This window comes from Rhododendron vialii, chromosome 11a (assembly GCF_030253575.1).
Source record: "Rhododendron vialii isolate Sample 1 chromosome 11a, ASM3025357v1".
In the NCBI taxonomy this organism is placed as follows: domain Eukaryota; kingdom Viridiplantae; phylum Streptophyta; class Magnoliopsida; order Ericales; family Ericaceae; genus Rhododendron; species Rhododendron vialii.
The window spans coordinates 24,670,395-24,694,247 of NC_080567.1; the positions used below are offsets into that span (position 1 = coordinate 24,670,395).

General features: G+C 38.5%; 2 protein-coding genes across 8 annotated transcripts in view; both read left to right on the top strand.

The window, feature by feature from the left end:
- LOC131306456 (G-type lectin S-receptor-like serine/threonine-protein kinase SD1-1) overlaps positions 1-23,853 on the top strand; it is a 104,436-nt gene that overhangs the window by 57,627 nt on the left and 22,956 nt on the right. The window contains exons 1-7 of one of the 7 annotated variants that reach the window (XM_058332710.1): positions 5,099-5,348; positions 17,171-17,296; positions 17,558-17,694; positions 17,823-18,033; positions 18,178-18,415; positions 18,499-18,649; positions 18,736-19,126. In XM_058332710.1, coding sequence (XP_058188693.1) covers positions 5,270-5,348; positions 17,171-17,296; positions 17,558-17,694; positions 17,823-18,033; positions 18,178-18,415; positions 18,499-18,649; positions 18,736-19,044 — 1,251 coding nt within the window. In that variant the 5' untranslated portion in view covers positions 5,099-5,269 and the 3' untranslated portion in view covers positions 19,045-19,126. Of the gene's footprint in view, positions 1-5,098; positions 5,349-13,119; positions 13,164-15,331; positions 16,653-17,170; positions 17,297-17,557; positions 17,695-17,822; positions 18,034-18,177; positions 18,416-18,498; positions 18,650-18,735 lie in introns of those variants that run through there. The other 6 variants (XM_058332711.1, XM_058332709.1, XM_058332712.1 and 3 more) reach the window with 6 other exon arrangements.
- LOC131306462 (receptor-like serine/threonine-protein kinase SD1-6) lies at positions 7,671-8,399 on the top strand. Its single transcript, XM_058332721.1, has 2 exons — positions 7,671-7,875; positions 7,964-8,399. Exons 1-2 carry the CDS (start codon positions 7,714-7,716, stop codon positions 8,270-8,272), a joined length of 471 nt encoding a protein of 156 aa, XP_058188704.1. The 5' UTR covers positions 7,671-7,713; the 3' UTR covers positions 8,273-8,399.

Below are 23,853 nucleotides of genomic sequence, written 5' to 3' on the forward strand. Positions count from 1 at the left end.
TTTAGCACTAATTTTTTTCATTTCTTTTTATAATATTATATATGCAGTGGTTACATGGCTCCCGAATATGCAATCGATGGCCTGTTTTCAACAAAATCAAATATTTTTAGCTTTGGAGTCATAGTTTTGGAGATAATGAGTGGCAAAATGAATAGAAAATTCCATCATGCAGACCATGGTCTAAACCTTCTTGGACATGTAAGTTCATACACAAAGAACCTGATGTCTTTTTCACCATTTGCATATTTGTTGATATTTGAGTTCTAACTATAGTGAGCCATTTCCGGCATGGGGACTTTTGATTGATGGAAAGTGATGCAGGGAGGCGTGTCAAAATAGAAGAACGTGCAACAAGGACAATCACGAACAACTATGAACCAGAGGTACTCCCTCTACGAACACACAATAATGAGAAATAATCTCAATTTTCATTAATCAAATCATAAAAACAACTGATTAGCCCTAAGGCTTACCACCTTATTTATACTAATAGAATTCCTAAACCTAGCTTCCTTAAAATCTAAAAAGCAAAGTAAACATAAGGAAATAAAATCAATCCGAATTTTCCGTGACCAAGAAACCTATTCAAAATAGGAAAACTAGATCAAATCAAACTAAGAAAACTAAATACTTATAAATTATTTTGACTAAAATAAAGCGTTCCTACTAAAATGCTAAACTCAAAATAATAAATTAAGATTCCTACATTTCTAAAATAATCAAAATATCTGCCTGCATCATCCTCCCCGCTTGAAGAAACTCGTTCTCGAGTTTATATAGTTGAATTTGCCGAAGCTTGTCTGCATCATTCTTATACTTCAAATTAATTTTCTCGAACTTGAACTTTGAAGATTCTTCAAAAAGTAATGGAACGCCTTCCTTCCAAATTCGGTCTAGGTGCACAATCCATATATTTTTGCTTACCGAGTCTTCAATATATTCCTAAAAAAGATCTACAAATTGATTGGACCGATTAGCCTCAACCTCATCTAATTCCGGGATATTATGCAAAAAATTCTCAACTAACTTTACGAAAAAGATTTGATTCATGTCAACCCAATCAAAACTCTTCAATGTTGCAGAAAACGTAATCCTAGCCGGATGTGTGTCGGAAAACGTGAATTTTGTGCCCATAACACCGCCAATGACCTTGCACTTAATGCCATCAACACATTCCATGCACTTAGCGGCAGTGGACACCACCATAGATGCAATTTCTCGGTTCTTTGCATTATTGTCTAGTTGGACTCCAAGTGTTTGTTCTTCAGCCACTTCAACCATACATCCATCAAGAAAATCATTATCTTCTTTGGAAGTAAATAAACAATCCTCCTCGCCAAATGAATTGCTCTTCATAAAAAACGGGCGGTTTACTCCACTTTACAATTGGATTTGGAATAATATTTGATGTGAATGGCCACTCAATAGTAGCTTCATCAGATATTCCGCTTGACCTAAAAAAAAAAATAGTAGCTTCATCCACCTTTGTCCTCTCTCTCGATTGAAGGTTGCCAGCCAAAGGTTTGGTGATAGAAACGTCATCCAATACCTCCTCCTCTTTCGGGAACCTCGGTTAAACCGGACGACGGCGAGGTGGGTTTCCCCCAACAGCCATGGCAGCCTCCTGATTGGTTAGGACGCCAATCGCATCCATCACACGCAACTCAAGTTGTTGGAACCGCGCCTCCATTCGTACTTCTCGTGCAACTTTACTTCGTTCATACACATCTTCGGCAACAGCATAACGACCATAACGAACTCCTTGTCGCGCCATGATCCGGAATCGAGCGCAAGCTTTGATACCAACTGATGCGGGGAGGCGTGCTGGAATAGAATAACGCGCAACAAGAACAATCATGAACAACTATGAACTAGAGGTACTCCCTCTACAAACACACAATAATGAGAAATAATCTCAATTTTCATTAATCAAATCATAAAAACAACTGTTTAGCCCTAAGGCTTACCACCTTTTTTATACTAATAGAATTCGTAAACCTAGCTTCCTTAAACTCTAAAAAGCAAAATAAACATAAGGAAATAAAATCAATCCGAATTTTCCTTGACCAAGAAACCTATTCAAAATAGGAAAACTAGATCAAATCAAACTAGGAAAACTAAATACTTATAAATTATATTGACTAAAATAAAACATTCCTACTAAAATGCTAAACTCAAAATAATAAATTAAGATTCCTATATTTCTAGAATAATCAAAATATCGGCCTGCATCATAGGCTTCTGAGTTAATAGATCCAGTGATGGAGGGTTCATTTTCAATGTCTAAGGTGTTGAGGTGTATACAGATTGGTCTTCTATGCATGCAGAAATGCTCTGAAGACAGGCCATGTCATCAATGGTCTTAATGTTGGTATCTGATACTGTTCCTTTGCCCCATCCCATGCCTCCTGGCTTTTATACTGAGAGGAGTTCCAACCAGACGCATGAACATAGTCCAGCTCAAAGTTCTCCTAGCATCAATGAAGTGACAATGACTCAACTAGAGGCTCGCTAAATATTATTGATATAAATGAGTTCGGTTGTATTCAGCCAGTATTATTTAGACCTACCATATCACCTACGCTAAGCCAAACATAGATTTCGGCTTTGATATGTTGGGTCTTATCAGAATTTTTGAGTTTGTTTTGGATGCTTTCAAAACCTTTTGTATCCTTTACAAAAAGAAGAAGAAAGAAAGTGGTTCAAAGGACTTATCCAAAAAAAAAAAGTGGTTCAAAGGGAGAAAGCTATCATTTGACTGGATGTAGAAGTAAAATGTAAAGATTGCATGTTTGAAATTCTTCGTCGACCAGAATATATCACAGCAAATTTTCAAGTCTTCTTTGATGGCTAATTTCCCAGCTGTTTGTCATCAACGGTCCCCTTCAACAATAACTAGCCTTGGATCTTGGTTGTAGAGATTAAACACATGAACACAGTGAATTACCTGCCAGGTATGACAAAAATCTGAGAGACTTAATTTATTGGGTTCCATTGAATCCTCTATTCCTATAAACTCTATATATATCGCCCATGTTTCAATGCGATTACATTCTCATGATTGTGTTCCGAACTCATACCATGTTGTTTTGGAGTGCATTAATGGCACACCGCACACAAACAAAACAATTAAGGGTGCGTTTGGTTAGATGGAATGGAATGTGAATAGAAATTAAATTAAGAAAGGAATAGAATTGGAGGAATTGAGAATGGAATAATCATTCCCATTCTCATGTTTGGTTGTACTCAGGAATAGTCATTCTCATTTCCAATGGAATAGTGTGGCAATAGCAATTTTTGGAGTGACAATAACATTTTTTGGAGTGGCAATAGTAATTTTTGGTGTGGCATTAGTAATTTTGGTGTGACAAAAAAATGAAATAACAAATAGTTTTTTGGATGGAATGACAATTTCTTTACTGAGGTGAATAGTGATTTCATTTGGAATCATCATTCCATTATTCAATGGTGAACCAAACATTAGAATAAATAAGTCATTGGAATGACATTTAATTCCAACCTTAATTCCATCCAACCAAACATACCTTAAGGGTTAGTGTAAGTAAGAGTCATTAAGGTGTTCTGTTAGTTAGTTAATCTGTTGTAATCTGTTTTAGTAAGTGTAAGTGTGTTTAGCACATGCTGAGCTGTCTTAGTCGGTGAAGTCAGGTTTGTGTATAAAAGGAAATTGGGGCTTCTCTTTGTATTCAGTTGAGAAAACAGAACTCAATGAATAAAACACAAGATTCTCTCTTTCTGCAATTTGGTTAGGGTTTTATTATTCCATATGAGAATCGTAGCCGCCAAACGGTATTTGCAGAATGAAATCGGGAGAGATTCATTGTGGAGCGTAGGCAAAAGAAAGGAGAAAAAATCTGTGAAAATGTCCCTTAGATTATATAATATCTGATCTAATTCAATTCATTTAACTTACGAGTTTAAATTGTATCCGGATGAGCCGGTCGTAGTGGGTTGTCCGGATAACTAATTTTACACTGCCACATAAGCTAAAATCACATATCACCCTATTTAAGAGCCAAATGCTAACCTAACCATGGTTTGTACCCTTTTTTTTTTTTTAATCAACGTTTGTACACTTTTTTACTCCATTGTTTTTCATGAATGGCTATTCTACTGAATCTACTCTCTCTCTGTTTCTCTCTCTCTCTCTCTCTCCGGCTACACATTGTCGAAACCTCTGCTCACCATCGAACTCTTCATAGTTTGTCGTTAAATTGAGTATTTATACGTAGTTCAAAACGAGAATTACCCCTCAGTTGCAATCCGGATTTGAATCAATCACTTCGTGTAGATTGAAGTAGCTTCTAATTTTGTCATATATAGTAGTTTGGGTTTCTTTGTTTCCTCTTAATTGCTTAGTGATTACCAATTTACCGGAGTATCTTAAATCTTCAACAACTTTTGCACGTTAGCTTTTGCGATTGGATTTTTTTATTGGAGATTAAGATATAGTAAAAAAAGGAAAATTTATAAACAGAGACCTCTAAATTGGGTTTTGATTGTTTCATTAGTTTGAGTATTAGACCCAAAAAATTGAAGAAGATAATGCTTCAGATGATTCGGAAAACTAGATACAACAGAAATTGGGTGATTTGCAACAGAGGAGGGAAGATTTCTTCTCGGTTTTTGCCAGACGAACAGCCTTGTCTTCTCTAGAAGATTTTTGGTCTTGAGGGGACGGAGAGAGATGGAAGGGATAGAACGGGGCCGGATCCCGTCAATTTGGTACTGACCAGTTCGGTCTATTTAGCGTATCCGAGCCGTCCAAAAATGTTTTAGACAGCTCGGATTTAAAGAGGTGTTTTTAAAAATAAAAAATACTCACTTAAAATTTAGGCCTAAATTCTGAAGTGATTTTGAAGTGATTTTGGGTGTTTTGTTAACGCCTCTAACGATATCGAACGAAGCTCATTTTTTACAGAGACCTTAAACAATATATTTTTAACAAAATGAGCGGCTCCGATCATCTTTGCGTGACCCGAGGCGGGAGAAAACGAGATCTGTGCACAGCTGCTGTGCACAGCATACTGTGCACGTAGCTTTTCTGCTTTCCATGTGTGGAAACGGAGAAGGGTTTGTCAAGGTTGCGAATGCAAGGATTCCAAATACGTCCAAGGCACATGTATCAAGGAGCCTCAATGAGCCTGAGTGCAAGGATGAGTGCTTGAGAAACTGTTCTTGTCTTGCATACACAAGTGATGCAGAAGCAGGAGCGAGGGGGAACTGCATCACTTGGTATGAAAATTTAATGGATGTGAGAAGGCACGTGAGAAGATTTCCTAGCGGGGGACTAGACTTGTATGTACAGGTTGATGCGGTTGAATTAGGTATGTCTTTTGGTGCTGAATTTTAGTACTGGTTAGTTTCTTATCTCACACGGGGTTCACAAGCCATGCCAACAGTCGTAAACCCACTCGTTTCATTACTCACAAAAAAAACTCAAGTACACCATTCTAATTCAATATTCTCTACACAAATTCCGGTAAAATTGCATTTTCCATTTAATAACACCGTTCTGCAATTGATGGCCTGAGGCTACTTAACGAAAATGCAAAAAACAACTGGGATTACGAAGGTTGTATAAGGCAAACTTTACTATCAGAGGCAACAGGATACAACAAAGAGTTTCCAACAACATTATAGGCATGTAGCATCTAAAATCTGTTGGAGAAAATATATGCAATAGGAATTTTCCTGATAGATTAATAAATCTAAATAATATTTATCGATCAAATTTACAAAATCAAATTAATAGAGAAATGAATAGAATAGGCTGAATAGCCTGTAAGGTAGTCGAGGCACGTGATAGCGCTCTCCTAAGAAACGATATACCCCCTCTTGCACAGGGTTGAATGGTACTCCTTCCCTAAGATACATCGACCTTCAAGTTCTCTTTTATACAATGAATTGAACTCATGAACCATGTAGTTTCCCGACACTCGAAATTCAAATATCAGTGTGTAAGTTGTAAAGCAAGCGAGAGAGTTTTTGATAGAGTTGTGTACTTCTATTTTTTTTAGCCGAATGAAGAGTAAAAGATTTATATAAGTAATACATGCAACCAACTATGCTGATATGTAGGAGAAGAAATAGGAGGTTTAGTAAAAGTGGGTTGTAACTTTGAGAAGTTGTAGGCATTTAACATTTTGCATTTAATAACACCGTTCTGCAATTGAAGGCCTGAGACTATTTAAATAAAATGCAAAAACAACTGGACTATGAAGGTTATATAGGGCAAACTTTGCTCTCAGAGGCAACAGGATACAACAAATTAAGGCAGTCTAATTCAAAGATCTTTCTAATAACATTACAGGCATGTAGCATCTAATCAACCATAGCACAGCATTATGATTGCTGCAAATTAATCAATTTGAGTAAATTTCTGATTTGATGATGAATGTCCAATGTTTTTGTTTTATTCAGCTCAACGTATGAAATCAAGGAGACTAAAGCAAAGGAAGGTGGCTGTTGTGGTGACATCAGTTGTCTTAGCATCAGTCCTGTTTATCATCTTAGTAGGTTTGTTGGTGATGAAGAAACGAAGAAGAGGTAATTATAAGCAATTAAACTGTATTTTCTTACTCAGTTTTCTTAAGCTTTTGTACTTATCTCATGTTTTGGTTGCATAGAACGTGTTGGTGAAAGGCAGGCATATCGCTCCCAATCAAGGCCCATGTAACTTTTTCGAAACAACCAGTTTTTCCATCAGTAGTAGTAACCTCACGGGGTCACCGAGTATTGAACATTATTTTTTCTATTATTGATGCAGGGATAGACATTGAAGATAGTGATGAAGAAAACGTAGAATTGCCCATCTTTGATATGGTCACCCTTGCAGGGGCAACTAACAACTTTTCTAATACAAATAAAATTGGAAAAGGGGGTTTCGGATCAGTTTACAAGGTAATTTTGATTTTATGATCGAATTCATAAATGAGTGAATCGATTATAATTCTCTAAAAGAGAGCCAAAAGCTACAGACTTGGCAAGTAGTCGTGAAGAAAATGACTCTTGTGTTGACTAACACAGGGTCATCTATCAACGGGGAAAGACATTGCTGTCAAGCGACTTTTGAGGGACTCCAAACAAGGTCTCAAGGAATTCAAAAACGAAGTTATTTTGATCGCCAAACTTCAACACCGTAATCTAGTTAAGCTTTTGGGATGTTGCATCCTCGGAGAAGAACGAATGCTAGTTTACGAGTACATGCCTAATGGAAGCTTGGATTCCATCATTTTTGGTTTGCCCAATAAACCTTCCTCTCTCTTTTTTTTCTTCATCGGAATTCATACTTAATCAATGGGATGGTAAATTTCCACAAAGTTTGTCTCATTATATGACCAAGAAAAGTAAATAGTGTAATAAATTTCGTGAAATTGCAGAAATAACAAGAAGCAAATTGCTCTTGTGGAGTAGACGCCTGGATATCATTATTGGGATTGCTAGAGGGATTCTTTATCTTCATCAAGATTCAAGATTGAGAATCATTCATAGGGATCTTAAAGCTAGCAATGTGCTACTTGATAGTGAGATGAATCCCAAAATTTCAGATTTTGGCCTAGCTAGAGCTTCTGGAGGTGATCAGTCATCCGCAAAAACAAAAAGGGTGGTCGGAACTTTGTACGTGATTTAAGTCATGTTCTCTATTTTACGCATAATAGCCTTTAGCACTAACTTTTATTTCTTTTTATAATGTTATGCAGTGGTTACATGGCTCCCGAATATGCAATCGACAGCCTATTTTCAACAAAATCAGATATTTTTAGCTTTGGAGTCATAGTTTTGGAGATAATGAGTGGCAAAAGGAATAGAAAGTTTCATCATGCAGACCATGATCTAAACCTTCTTGGACATGTAAGTTCATACACAAAGAACCTGATAACCTTTTCACCATTTGTATATTTTTTGATAGTTGATTTCTAACTATAGTGAGCCATTTCAGGCATGGGGACTTTGGATTGACGGAAAAGCTTCTGAATTAATAGATCCAATGATGGAGGGTTCATTTCCAATGTCTAAGGTGTTGAGTTGTATACAGATTGGTCTTCTATGCGTCCAGAAATGCCCTGAAGATAGGCCAACTATGTCATCTGTGGTCTCAATGTTGGTTTCGGATACTGTAGCTTTGTCCCAACCCAAGCAACCTGGCTTTTATATTGAGCGAAGTTCCAAAGAGACGCATGAACATACTACCGCTCAAAGTCCTCCCAGCATCAATGAAGTGACAATGACTGAACTAGAGGCTCGCTAAAATATATGATTGATATAAATGAGTTCGGCTGTGTTTAGCCAGTATTGTTTAGACCTACCGTATCCCGTTATCACGTACACTAAGCCAAACATAGATTTCGACTTCGATATGTTATGTCTTATCGAAATTAAAGAGGAACTGTGCTACACACACAGCAATCTGTGCACAGATTGTGCACAGATTTTATTGTGGGGCCCACCACGGGTCCCACACAAATCATCCAAGCCGTTCATTAAATGTAAAACATTTTTTCAAGGGTCCCTGTAAAAAATAAGCTCAATCCAATACCTATAGATGCTTCATCCAACCATCTAACTTTTAATTCAGATTTCCGGATAATGACAAGTTATATGATTGGATCGAGCACCTATAGGTATCGGATTGAAATTATTTTTTACACGGACCTTTGAAAAACTATTTTACATTTAATGAACGGTTCGGATGATTTGTGTGGGACCCGTGGTGGGCCCCACAATAAAATTTGTGCACAGTTTGTGCACAATTTGTATGTGTGTGTAGACTTTCTGATTAAAGAGTGTATTTTGGGTGGTTTCAAATACTTTTTATGTGCTTTAGAAAGCTTCTATTTAGAGAGTTTGAGATTAGTCCCAAAGCTATTGGCTGCGAATGAATTTTCAAAAAGAGAATGATCGAAGGACGAATGCACGGTAGCAAAAATTTCTAAAATTAGAGTTCTATTTGCCTTGGCTTCCGTTCATAAACTCAAGATTCGCCAGATGGACGTGAAAACTGCGTACTGAATGGTTAATTAGATGAAGAGATTTATATAAAACTACCAGAAAGGTCTTTTATACTAGGTCAAAAACATAAAATATGCAAGCTTTGTTAAGACTAATCTTCCAAGAAAACTGACGCAGCGGAATTCACAAGAGACTAGTTAGCGTACTAGTCTAAACGAGATAAACAACTTGTCGCAACGAGCAAACCTTGTGCACAAGGAAGAAAGAGAGAAACTCTGCAATATTATTGATAAAAAGCTGCATAAACTCTAAATTACAAACCCTTATATAGGCCGAACCCTAGAAACCCTAAAAATAAACTTAGAAAATAAAAAGTCCCAGAATTTGGGGGTTTTCCTAAAACTAAAAACGGGAAAGAAAAACAAGACTTTTCCAAAAAGAACCAACTTAAAAGGAATTACGGTCTAAAAGTTATTAATGAAACAAATCTTTCTTAAAACGGCAAAATAACGCAATTGAAGGCCTGAACGAAGGAATTAAGCTGAAAAGCTCCATCGGTCATCAACTTAGGATTCATGAGTATTGACCGAAGCGTGAAAATAAGTCAGCCCGACAAGTTTGGGCCTTTTCCGAGCTCGTCCGAATTTTGCCAAATTGGGTAATCTGAAATTAAACACCGTTTGGGCTTCCGGGGCTTGGCTCGGTCCGGTGATCATGGAATTGGGTCTCCACGTGTTCTACATCACTAACTCTGCGTTGCCGTAAAGCTGTATAACAATAATACCAGTACCTCTATTATTTGACGCAGGTTGAGACCTGCAAGGTTAGGATAGTACCAGGATGCCACTCAATTGGGGGTAGGCGATGCCACTCAATGCTACTTAATTAGCAAATGTCACTCGAACGCGACCAAGCTACACGCTTGATTATAGGAGGAATCATTCACTCCAAGCAAAACGCAGTTACACAATACTTAATAATCAACTCTAACTTTCTCCTCGATCATTTCATTCACTAGCAAAGCTTATATAGGACTTCAAGGATCAACCCTCGCCTCGAAGCTTATATAGGACTTCAAGGATCAACGCAAATGGATTTTAATTATCGTTTCAATACAAGTCTCGTACGTCTTTTCGTTTCCATCTACTTTCCATGAAGTATTTCTTTTACTATCATCAAAGCAAATTGGAAGTCCATTTCATTGACCCGCAATCTCTTGTTCAAAGTCAAATTTTCACGCATTGGCATCAAGTTTCACATCGGACCAACCGCGGTCTCAGCATGCCCTCGCATGTTCTTGGTCAGACGGCCAAGATGTTTGTTTCCCTTCTTTGAGGGTAACAGTTAGTATCATGAATTGTTTCAAAAATGAGTTAGTTTGGTAACCACCCTGTTTAGCACAAAAACGTTCAAGAACTGAGAGCGGGCGTGCCAGAACTTGTCGCGTCCAACGTAAAGGACTAGATGCTCTTTTCTGACTTCTAACCGTGAGAGCGAAAGTGTGTGATCTTAAGGTCTAGATCACAAGTGGTTCGTGGTTTGCCACAACGGTTGTGGACTTTGTAATTTCCTAACCGTGTAGGAAAGAAGAGCAACGTAAATTAAAGGAAACACAAACTGTATTATATCGGAATAATAAAGTTGGGTACAAGGAAAAGTAAAAACCCAAATTACTTGATGAAGTAATCGAGTTGGATACAGGAAAAATAAAGATAAATACTTCGTTGGGAAGACTTTGATTTAAGCGCCGGGCTTGATTGGTGTGTGAACCATTTTTCTAACTTGAAAACTAATATTTATAGACCAAGGGTTTCCATGTTTTTTGCATGCCAATGAATTTTCCGCCTTCCTCTCTGGTCATCGGTAGTTATTGGAAGTTTAGGAGAGGTAGTAGGCTTTCTTCATTTCCTTCGTATTAAATTAAATAATAAAAGACCTATTTTTCGAGATACAACTCCTATTTCATTAATTATGGGCTCTATTGGTCTTCAAATAATCGTAGCCCATAATTAAGTAAATTTGAACCCATGACTGGATTGGACTGAAGTTAACCAGGCCCACTTAACATTGTCCTGGACCATTGATTTCAGCCCAATATATCTTTATCTCATGGCCCAACCAGGACTAGGTGTCAAAAACGGGTGTAAACACACCCATATTTAAAAGAAAAAAACCCTCTTTACTTTCAACCAAATCTGGAGTGCAAAAATTCATAGTCCAAGCCAACAAGTAATTACTTTCAGAGCCTATACCATTCTTGATCTGTTGTTATGTAACCTAGTAGCTACCTCTATAAGATTGTGAAAGACGTATATTGTTGCAGTAATAATGAGGTTGCTCTATAGGTGGCAAACGGACCGATTCAGGTGGGATTTAGGCGGGTTGAAATGTGTTGATTATCGACACTAGACCGATTAGGTATGCATTGGGCGAATTTGGGTCAAGTCATACCAATAAAACCCGACTCAACCCAGCCTTTTTTCCCCTGATTATGGATGAATTATCAACACTAGACCGATTAGCATTGCTCTATCTAATCCATTATGAGATCTTGTTTTCTTCGTACTTTCAGCTTTCAATTTTCTTTGAGAGAGAGACTAACGTTACCACATCGGGCAAATTAAAACTATTTAAGTTGTTTAAAAGCATGAACCTAACAATCTACTATTGCCCAGGCTTAGTGGTGTGAGCCCGTAACTCGAGCCACGGCTCTTCCACACCGTCGTGGGGCACAGACGAGCCAAAGCTAAGGCCCGACTCAAACCACAAAAGGTCACGCAGGCCCGAGCGGGTTCTCGGTTGGCTGCCTATGAAAAGCCTTATCATTGAGATTTATAGTCCATTATGCTAGGTGTCATGGGGCTGTTTTTCGCCTAGAAATCTGTCCGTGATGGCACCAAGTTTGCTAGCAACTTGGTCTCAGCCAACTAGTGTTTACTCACATACCCGTTATGTTTTGAACGTCTAGAACACACACAAGAGTTACGGGAACCGTCCCAACCTTTATTAAGCACCGACTTACAAAAGAATACACTCAAGAGCCTAGACAAAACATCCCTCTGCCTTAGGCTACCAAAAATGCCTTGCCTAAATAGGCTTACAATCATAAAAACGTGGCGCCACTAAGTACATGAGATCATGGGGCCAACCCATGATCTTGCAATGGACACCCCCAACTGCCCTAGGGCTGTGCTGGCACTGCCAGAATATGCCAGCACACTGAAATATGAAACTACCTGCTGTTAACCGTCAATAACCGTTTTGCCCGAGCCAACTCAAGGCTGCCTCCGTTTTGCTCGAGCCAACTCAAGACTGCCTGGCCAATTCGCGATCCAACCCCAGCTCCCAATACTTAGCCTTTTTTCTCAATTGCCTTATCCCACAAGCCTGCTTCCCGTTTAGCATCCCTGCCTCGATATCATCGGGCCTTCACGTGCGTCACGATTGCCACTTGCCTAAGGGACCAGTGCCGACACCAACCGACACCATCGGGTCATCTTTTAAAGACATGCCTGCCTCATCCCTTTGATTTCACCGGTTGGCTAGGGTGCAAGGTGCCACCGCTAGCCAAGCTTAGCAAGCCTTGGAAATCAAGGTGCTAACACTAGGGAACCCACGTGACCTCGCGCATAAATTCCAATAATTGAGCCTCTGAGAGGCCTGCTTCTGCAATTCATTCAGGCCCGATGGCCGGTTGGTGTCCGGCCCAATTTTTTCGCCCGCCCCACCCTTTTCTGTCTCTCCTTTTTTTTTTTTGGTGTTATTTGCTTCACTAGTGAATTGTCCGTGCCTACGGCACTACCCACCCTGATTGGAACTTTTCAATCTTGTACGGTGGGTCTCAACCCGAGGAGTAAGAGACTGATGGCGTTTGTGTAATCAATAAACTAAGAAAGTATGGGCACTTTTGTAAGGGCACTTTCTTAAGAGTATGATTGAAGAGATCTCAACCATTGATTTGATGGAACTAATATGAGCTGTTCCAACAACTTTTGTGGGGTCCACACCCTTTTTTTTTGTACTATTGATTATAAGTACCTATACATGAACGATTATCGATAATGTTCAAAATCAGGTATATAAAAAATAAAAAATTTAAAACTCGGGTTCGGGCCCCCGGGCCCCAACATAGCTCCGCCCCATAGCCCAATGACCAAAATTGTATGTTCGAGTTGATGCGGTTGAATTAGGTATGTCACTTTGTGCTAAATTTTTATGAAACACATAAACACAATGAATTACCTGCCAAGCGTGACAAAAATCTGAGACACTTCTTGGGTTCCATTGAATCCTCTATTCCTAGAAACTCTATATTTTTTTTTTTGCTAAGCATCCTAGAAACTCTATATCGACCGTGTTGCAATGCAATTACAATCGCATGGAGTGCATTGGCACACGAACGAAACAATTAAGGGTTACAAGAATCGCAGAATGAAATAATGCAATTGCGAAAGATTCATTGTGGAGTGCAGGCAAAAAAGAAAGGAGAAAATTAAAATCTATAAAAACTTGAATGTCCCTCAGATTGTATGATATCCGATCTGATCCAATTCATTTAACCTATTCAAAAATTAAACAAACAAGCCCAAAAATCCCTTACTTGAAATTACATCTATAAGTAGACCATAACACTCTAAAAAAACAGAAGTAAAATTCTCGAAGCGGAGACATGGAAATCCGATCTGTTTGGATTAAGGGATTTGGATCAAATGTACCATCAGATTGGATTTTTGCAATCAAAATCAAATTGTCTAGGATCGAATTCTAATCGAATCCGAATCTAATCTGATCTGTTGATAGGCCTAAGTTGAAACGCTCTCGTACATTCCTCTATACCAATGGTTAAAAAACAGAGGGTAGAAAACATATATCTGTTTTTTATCCTTAAAAACTTAAAGGTGTGGTAGAACAACAAAAACATTCACTACCGGAGTCATGCGCCGGTCATAAATTGTAGATCAACTCATCTCAAGGACAAGGAAAATGCCTAACTTCATTTTTTTTTTTTTTTTGGGTTCGGTAGTCAGATTTGTCCGAGTGAGCTTATGTGCACCTTGACGATTCCTGTCAAATGCCTAACTTCTTTACTTTGTAGTAATTTTTTTTTTCGGGATATCTTCTTCTTCCCGCTCTTATGATTTATTCATAGCTCAGATATATAATCAGTCGCCAATATCATTCAATCAAGGACCTTCAATCGCGGATCAAAAAAAGACCTTCAAATCAAGGGCAAAATCGAATTTGACCTCCTGTGGTTTGGGCCATGTGCGGATATATCTCTTATGGTTCAAAAATGTGCACATAACACCATGTGGTTTGTGAAATGTGCAGACACAGCCCCTGCCGTCATATTTTTCATCCATATTAATATACATAGTATTAAAAGTCCGATATGCCCTAATCTTTTCCCTTAATTTTTCTTCTTCCTTGAATCTAACCAATCCATTTAATGTACTAAAAATTGGATCTGAACCGTTGACATTGTAGAGTTTGATGAGTATCAAGTCAATCAAAAAATGAAAACCTCATGATCGAATCGAATTTATTGGGAGGTAAATTTTCAAATTTAATTTTATCATTCATTTTAACAAGAATTAGATCATTGAGGTATTGATGTCTGATTGAGTTGATTTTTTATAAAGACGCTCTATTCTATAATTAGTACATTATGAACGGCTCGGATTAGATTTTGGTTGCAAAATGGTATTTTCCTCTTATATTTTTTTTTAAAAAAATTCAAAATTCTGTTAATATAGATGGAAAACATGACGGCAAGGGGTATGTCTACGCATTTTACAAGCCACTGAATGTCACGTGCACACTTTTTAACCATAAGGAGTGTACCCGCACATAGCCCAACTACAATGAGTCAAAGTAGACTTTGCCCTTCAATCCACCCCCACACACACTTATCTTTCAACGACTTTAATAAGTCAATTCCATTGACATTTTTTTTGGTAAATGTCAATTCCATTGACTTATCTCGCATAAGGAAATGATAACTAGCATTAAGAAGCCTAACACAATTACAAGTCGTGCGCCGGTCATCAAGGACCTTCAATCAACCCCGGGCCACACGTATCCTTCAACGACTTTGAATCAATTCCATTGTCTTTTCTTTTTCTTTTTCTTTTTTTCCCTCAAACAATATACATCTAACAGAAGTTAATGAGGTGTTAGTATATTAGTTAATAGGGGCTCAAAGACTATTCATAATCCTGAAACTCTGGCCACCACACCACTGGAGAGAGAGGAGAACATTCCACTAGTGCTAGCTGGAAGTTCCAATTCCAGTGTTGACTATATTGCATATGGAAATCACAATTAACATTCAGAAGCCTAACACAATTACAAGTACTATCATATTTTTCTGTTCAGTAGCCTTCCTCACTTCAGACTAAACAAAACAATGAATGCCGAAAAACGGGTCCTCAATTTACTGCTTTCATTTCTTTTCTTCAGAATTTGCACTTCCATTGACACATTAACTCCAAACCGATCCATCAAAGACGGCAAAGTTTTGGTGTCCAGTGGTGAAACCTTGGCACTGGGGTTTTTCAGCCCGGGAAATTCCAATCGCAGGTATGTTGGAATATGGTATAACAAGATTCCGGAACATACTGTCGTTTGGGTAGCCAATAGGAATAGCGGAATCAACGGTACCTCCGGAGTTCTATCCCTCAACCGGGATGGAAACCTTGTCATCTACGATAATACCCAAAATCGTACCGTTTGGCAGACAAATGCATCAGCAGTTTCTTATTCAGCTCGACTCTTGAATTCAGGGAATTTGGCGTTGTTCCAAGGAGATAGGGGGAGTGGTGGTGTCATTTGGCAAAGTTTTGATCATCCTACGAATACCCTGTTGCCAAACATGAAGCTTGGGTTGGATCGGAGGACCGGTCTTGAACGGTTTCTCACATCGTGGAAGTCGAGAGACGACCCCAGTACAGGAGAATACTCCTTTTGGCTTGAACTAGATGAGTTGCCCCAGTTGATACTTTTCAAGGGCTCAACCCGAATATGGCGGATGCCCACATTGATAAAACGTGATCAGGGAAGTGCAAAAGCTGATGACATGGCAAGTTCCATAACTCAAGTGAACAATCGCGACGAAGTTTATGTATCTTACACCCTGATTAATGCGTCGAACCCGTCGATGATGTTCGTGAATGAATTGGGTTATTTAAAAATGGTGCAATGGGTCGGCAAATGGGTCGAGTTCTATTCGGTCCCTGGAGACCAATGCGTTGCTTATGGCTGGTGTGGAGCTTATGGTTACTGCGACCCAATCAACGGGCAAGATTTCGAGTGTACGTGCCTTCCTGGATACGAGCCCAGGTCGACAGAGGAGTGGAACCTGCAGGATGCATCGAGCGGGTGCATCAAGAAGCGCGAGGAACTTTCCATGTGTGGAAATGGAGAAGGGTTTGTTAAGGTTGCGGATGCAAAGATTCCAGATACGTCCAAGGCACATGTGTGGATGAGCCTGAGCATGCATGAGTGCAAGGATGAGTGCTTGAGAAACTGTTCTTGCTTGGCTTACACCAGAGAAGAAGGAAGAGCGGGGGCAATCTGCGTCACTTGGTATGAAAATTTGATGGATGTGAAAAGGTATGTGAGAAAGTTCCTAGACGGAGGACTAGACTTGTATGTACGGGTTGATGCGGTGGAATTAGGTATGTCACTTTGTGCTGAATTTTAATAGTTGATTTGTTATATCACACGGGGTTCACTAGCTAGGCCAATAAAAATGGTGCTACTCATCCAGGCCGATAATTGGAGCATGTATAGTTTGCTATTCCCGTCCTAAAACCAATTGTAGCACACGTATGAAAAAACGAAACCACACCATTCTAATTGAAGATTCTCTATACAAATTCCGGTGAAATATCATTTAACATTTTGCATTTAATAACGCCGTTCTGCAGTTGAAGGCCTGAGGCTGTTTAACTATGAAGGTTATATAGAGCAAACTTTACTCTCAGAGGCAACAGGATACAACAAATTTAGGCAGTCTAACTCAATGATTTTCAAATAGTTATCATAAGTATGAAGCATCTAAAATCAACCATCGCATAATGATTTATGCAAATGAATTTGCATATATAGCATTATGATTTCCGCAAATGAAAAATATGAGTAAAATTTGCGATTTGATGAATCAATGTCCAATGTACGTTTTCGTTTTATTCAGCTCAAAGCATGAAATCTAGGAGACTAAAGAAAAAGACGGTGGCTATTGTGGTGACATCAGTTGTCTTAACATCAGTCCTATTTATCATCTTAGTTTGTTGGTTGGTGATGAAGAAGCGAAGAAGAGGTAACCAATTAAACTGCATTTCTTAATATTTATTATCGCATGTTTTGGTTGCACAGAAACATAGAACATGACTAATGAAGGACCATGTAACAGTTTTGAAAGAATTTGGTTTCCCAATATCAGTATATGTAACCTCAGTTTTGTACATGGTTATCAAAAAAGAATCACACTGGGGCTTACTCCCCTCCTCATGTCTGGGTCACTGAGTATTGAACTCATTTAGCTGTATATTTTCTTGTTTTTTTGCAATTACTGATGCAGGGATAGACATTCAAGACAGTACTAATGAAGAAAACGTAGAACTGCCCATCTTTGATATGGTCACCCTTGCAGGAGCAACAAACAACTTTTCTGATACAAATAAAATTGGACAAGGGGGTTTCGGCTCTGTTTACAAGGTAATTTTGTTTTTATTATTGAATACATAAAAAAAATTGGAATGATTAAAATTCTCTAAAAGAGAGCTAAAAGCTGAGGACTTACGAAGTAGTCTTTATGAAATAGACTCTTGTGTTGACTAATGTAGCGGCATTTATCAACCGGAAAAGACATAGCCGTCAAGCGGCTTTCGAGGGACTCCAAACAAGGTTTGAAGGAATTCAAAAATGAGGTTATTTTGATCGCCAAACTTCAACACCGTAATCTTGTTAGGCTTGTGGGATGTTGCATCCTCGGAGAAGAACGAATGCTAGTTTACGAGTACATGCCTAATGGAAGCTTGGATTCTTTCATTTTTGGTTTGCCCAATAAACCTTCCTCTCTCTTTTTCTTCTTCTTAGGAAGTCATACTTGCTCAATTGGAAAGTATATTCACATAAGTTTGTCTCATTATACCAAGAAAATGAACTAGTTAAAAGTGTGTGAATTTTGTAACATTGCAGATATAACACAAAGCAAATTGCTCACATGGAGTAGGCGCCTGGATATCATTATTGGGATTGCTAGGGGGATTCTTTATCTTCATCAAGATTCGAGATTGAGAGTCATTCATAGGGATCTTAAAGCTAGCAATGTGCTACTTGATAGTGAGATGAATCCCAAGATTTCAGATTTTGGCTTGGCTAGAGCTTTTGGAGGTGATCAGTCATCCGCAGAAACAAAAAGGGTGGTCGGAACTTAGTACGTGATCTAAGTCATGTTCCCTATTTTACGCATAATAACTTCTAGCACTAAATTTTTATTTTTTTTATAATGTTTTGCAGTGGTTACATGGCTCCAGAATATGCAATCGATGGCCTATTTTCAACAAAATCAGATATTTTTAGCTTTGGAGTCATAGTTTTGGAGATAATGAGTGGCAAAAGGAATAGAAAATTTCATCACGCAGACCATGATCTAAACCTTCTTGGACATGTAAGATAGATAAAGAACCTAATAGCCTTTTCACCAACCCCATATTTTTCGGTATTTGATTTCTAACTATTTTGAGCCATTTTCAGGCATGGAAACTTTGGATTGATGAAAAGGCTTTTGAATTAATAGATCCAGTGATGGGGGGTTCATTTTCAATGTCTAAGGCGTTGAGATGTATACAGATTGGTCTCCTATGCGTGCAGAAATGTCCTAAAGACAGGCCGACTATGGCGTCTGTGGTCTTAATGTTGGTTTCAGATACTGTAGCTTTGTCCATGCCCAAGCAACCTGGCTTTTATATTGAGAGGAGTTCCGAAGAGACGCATGAACTTCCGTTGGCTCAAAGCTGTCCTAGCATTAATGAAGTGACAATGACCCAAATAGAGGCTCGCTAAAATATTTTTGATACGGAAAGGGATAACTAATCAAGATATCAGTCCTCTGTGTGTGTACACACACACACTTTTAGGGCGCTATTTTTTAACCTCTGATTTTAATTCAATGTTTAGTAAGTTGTGTGGGCCGGTTTATCTCTACCTTAAAATTGTTCATTTAATTCCTAGCGAACCTGTTGTAAGGTCAGCCAATGGGAAGCTGTATCGTTGATTCAAAACCCTAAATATGGCACTTCATGACATGCTCTGTATGGACATTTGGCAGATAAGGGTGATATGCACTATAGTTTCAAGATAATTATCTGTAAGGTCCATCCTAATGGAACAAGGTGTTCCATAGAGTTATGGATAGTCTCCTTATGATGGTCACGGATGAGTACGACTAAGTAGGTAGCTTAGGCCTTTTCATCTAAGCCCCTTGATGGTCAAGCAATGAGGGAGTAGAATCATGCAACGGCCATAGTTTGGTGGTTAATTCAGAGGAATGTTTCTCAAGGTTGAGATTCTAGATTTCACCCAAGTTAATGGCTAGGTAATCAACCAGACTTCGTGTATATATTTGTGCTCCTGTTGTACTTTATTTATATTTGTTGACTACTCCCTCTGTTCCTTTTTAAGTATCCTGCTTCGCAACTCCAACTTATTAAGAAAACATCATCATTGCACTTTTCACATCAACTTTTACCTCCACTTTCCCTACTTACCATCTATGGAGACATCATCATTACACTTTTACTCACTAATTTTTCAAAATGAAATCTACTTTTAGGGGCAAAATGAAAAACGTCCCAACTTTTTCCCACTAACTTTACAAAATGGACACTTATTAAGGGACGGCCAAAATGAAATATTGGACTTTAAAAAGGGGACGGAGGGAGTATTACTTATAAAGTAAGAGTTAAAAGGTAGGAGTATATCTATTGGTGATTGCCCTATCATTTTACGCTAGGTGTTGAAGAAGGATTGGACTTCGGAGGAACCATTTTTCGAAACGGAGAAACCCGTTTTTTAAGAAGAGCCAACTGAAGGCTGGAACCCAAACCCCTGGAGGCTCTGTTTCATTTCCGTTTGGTACTTTCATTACAATCAATGTAATCTTATGTGGTAAGTGGAATTACTATCTTACCCTTCCGTGTGTAAAAAAAATGTAATCTTAGTTTCAGAAAGTATTTACACTATGAAGTAATCTCACTAAGATCAATTATGATGTACTTTAATTATTAATTCCGCTGCTGATGAAGTTAATCGTTTCTTTTTAATTAAATCATTTTTGGAAAAATAGGAAAAATGTTTAATGAACATCTCCGAAAATCGGGGCGTTACACCCCGCTGTGTTTGTATCTCAATTTATTTAAAACGGTTGAGTCCCGTGTCAACCGTATCCGTGCTTCTTCGTTTGGAAGTTGCATGGGGTCTTAAGGCATCTCAGCTAGACTTCTTTTTTTTTTTTTGGTAATCGAGGAATAACCCTGCAGCCAAGCCGTTATTGGACCAGACTGTGCAATCCAAACCTCGGGGGAGACTAGCACAGCAATCCACCTCTATGGCCTCCCACTTAAATCATGGTTTGTCTCCAGGGGGAATCGAACCTTGCTATGTTGCAAGCGCAGGTTCACGCTTACCATGTTGACAACCCATGGGTGGGTATCTCAGCTAAACTTGTTTACATAATTACACGTTTATGTATCTATAGGCTGTAGCTAGTGGTTGGACCTATAATCTATTCACTCCACAATATGTGAAGTGACAGAACAATTTTCTGAAATTACACCTACTGGCATAACGCTTTCCCTATGTTGGAGTACATCCAAGAATAAGCAATAGTTATTTTTTGAAGTTCTCACTACAAAAATGAGAAAAATAATGTAAATTTCAAAGATTACTGAAGTTTATACGCTTGAAAGCAAAATGCGCAAGTGCAGAGTTGTTTGCGGAATTCCAATGCCTCAGCAGTCTGAAAAGTGAACAAGTTTTGTGGGCTTGGTGGAACGGAGGGGCTTGTTGGTACCACAAATAAAGCGCAAGGAAATTTTTGGAAGTATGTACATTTCAATGTATGTAAATCATAGACTCTGAAATGAGTAACTCCAATTAAAGTACTTACGAATGGGTTGTTCCTTAGTTTGGTGGCCGTCCCAAGGGGAATTTGGCTATGGAATTTGTGTTTGTCCACCAGAGAATTCCCAACCGTGACTTATCTTCTGATATGTGTTATGCTTGTCGTGTTTTGTCTTCCAATGTGGCAAGGTGTTTTGACTACATATGCTCCCTGCCAGTTGGAAACCTAGCATATTGTTTCAACGGAGAATTACCGAACAGTGCTACCAAAAACATGGCTCCCCCAAAACTTAATGACCAAAACACGGTGAGGCTATGTTAGCACCTCTCTCTTTCTAACAAGTATGTACTCTCTCTCTCTCTCTCTCTCTCTCTCTCTCTCTCTCTCTCTCTCTCTCTCTCTCTCTCTCTCTCTCTCTCTCTCTCTCTCTCTCTCTCTCCCCGAAAGTCGGGGCATTACACAGGAGAATTACCGAATAAGCTGATTGTCTTAATATTCAGAGGGCACATTTTGTTGAACAGATGGCGGGCGAAAGATTTCAATCAAGATAGGCAGTGGAGAGGGCATATTTTTTCGAACAGATGGCGGGCGAAAATTTTCAATCAAGATAGGCAGTGGAGAGTGTTTTACACAGGAGTACATAGCAAATATAGTAGTAGTGGACAATTTGTTACCTGTTCTGAGATTAGGATTGTTGGACGCGGCTACTGGTCAGAGTGACCCGTATTGATTCCTGTATTTAATTTTCTACAGCAAGCAGAGGTGGGCGGAGGTGGGATTTTGATTGGAAGGAAACCTCGGCAACAACCAGGCAGTTGGCTTGGCTCCATGGTAGTGTCTGTGATTGTTGGCCTTTCTGAGCATTTGTTGACGAAGCGATGTAGCTACCCATCGCCGTGATTTTTCAACTCGGATGTATTTTTTTAAATATAATAATTCAGGTATCCGGCTAGCTTACGAGCATCTTGACTAATTTTGGGTCTAATCCTTTTGTTCACTTGTAGGGAGTCCAATTAAAAATGAAGAAAAGATTCGTAAGGATTGGTCTCAAATGAGTTTATAGCACCTGAGAGTTTTTGAACTTAAGACATAGGGCTCCGTTCGGTTGTCGGAAATGTTGTGTGAAAAATTGGTTCCTATGAGAAGTGTAGTGATGTGAAGTAAATGAAAAAGAAATTTGCTTTCCTCTGTGTGTTCTTGTGACAAGAAATCTTGCAGGAAAACAGAATTCTTTTCTTTTGGCAAGACCTATTTTGTAAGAAAGTGTTTTTCGGTGGGAAAGTTGAAGTTGTAAGTCCTATAACTTTTCCGATAACTAAACACACAGAAAGTTACTGAAAAATTCATTTTCCTATCCTTTCCCATCATTTTCCGTGCAACTAAACGGGCCCTAGAAGGAGCAAACTCCTAAATCCCGTGCCTTAAACCACCTTCTACAGTGTAGTTTTTACCTTGGTTCCTTACATCTAGTTGAAGACAAAGTTTCATTGCTGACAGCTGAAAAATCATCCATATAATAAAACCTCTTTTTTAATGGCTATCAACTTAAACTTAGGTGCAGGCATGATGAAAAATATGAGGATTTATATTTGTTTAAGTGGAATTACTCCATCCAAAAAAATCCTTATTTGGGCTTATAGATTAAGGACGAATTGGACAGAGATTGAAAAATTAAGGGGATAAAAGGGAAAATTAGCCATAAAATGATATCCTCTTTGATAACTATGGGAATATATATTTAAATTGGTGATTTTAATTTTTTAAGAGACACATAGCAATAGCATCAACTAAGAACAAAGGACTTAGCCAAAAGTCCCTCATATTTATATATTTTGAGCTCAAGAACAAGCACATTTTGCAATCAAACATAAGGACAAATGTGCCTATGGAAAGTACCTAAAACTCTAGGGTACCTTATGAAATTGCTTAAAATCCTAGGATACCCTATATATGAAAGTGCCTAAAATGCTAGGGTACCATATGAAAATGCATAAACCCCTATTGAAATTAATTCCTTGTTGTCTTTTACTTTATTTGGACCAAGTTTTATATTTGTAATGGGCTAGCTTTATATTCTTTTGTTTAATGGGCCCAAGTATTTGGGAAAGCCCGTATCCATTTTGTATGTAAGAATGCTAGTACTCCCTCCGTCCTTAAATAAGTGTTCGACGCGCAAAACTAGACTTTACAAAATATGCATATTTTTTATTAAAAAATTTAATTTTTTTTCACAATCTAATAGAACTCATTGCTATCTATTGATTTGTAAAAAAAAATTGATTTTTTTAACGAAACAAATGTATCTTTTTGAAGGCCCAGTTTTGCGCGCTGGACACTTATTTAGGGACGAAGGGAGTAGTATTTAAAGTGAAATGTAAGACTGTAGGGCAAGTGTGAGAGCTGCCCCCCCTTTTTCGTTTCTTTTTCTTGCTTTCCAGAGGCTTGCCTCATCCCCTGTTTTGCCGAGAAACCTTGACTGCATAGTCAGTCCATTTTCTTCCTATTTTTCTTGGTTCTTCCACTAAAATCAACAATAGGTTTTAGGGAGAAGCCAACATAAGTGGTATCTGAGCTTTGTTGGATCAAGAACAAGTTGGGAGTGAAGATTTGTGAAGGGGAAACAAAACCCTAGAAAGTCTACAACAATGGCAAGTTCAAGCAATCAAAACATGGGAGCTTTACCACTTTCTTTTCCACTTCTGAATGGAGAAAACTATGATTTTGGTGTGTGAAGATGAAGACCCAACTCA

Excerpts from the sequence above, each read along its gene's own strand:
- LOC131306462 (XM_058332721.1), top strand. The coding sequence starts at position 7,714 with ATGTTATGCAGTGGTTACATGGCTCCCGAATATGCAATCGACAGCCTA. Across the intron at positions 7,876-7,963 it reads ATCTAAACCTTCTTGGACAT|GCATGGGGACTTTGGATTGA; the intron begins GTAAGTTCATAC and ends GAGCCATTTCAG.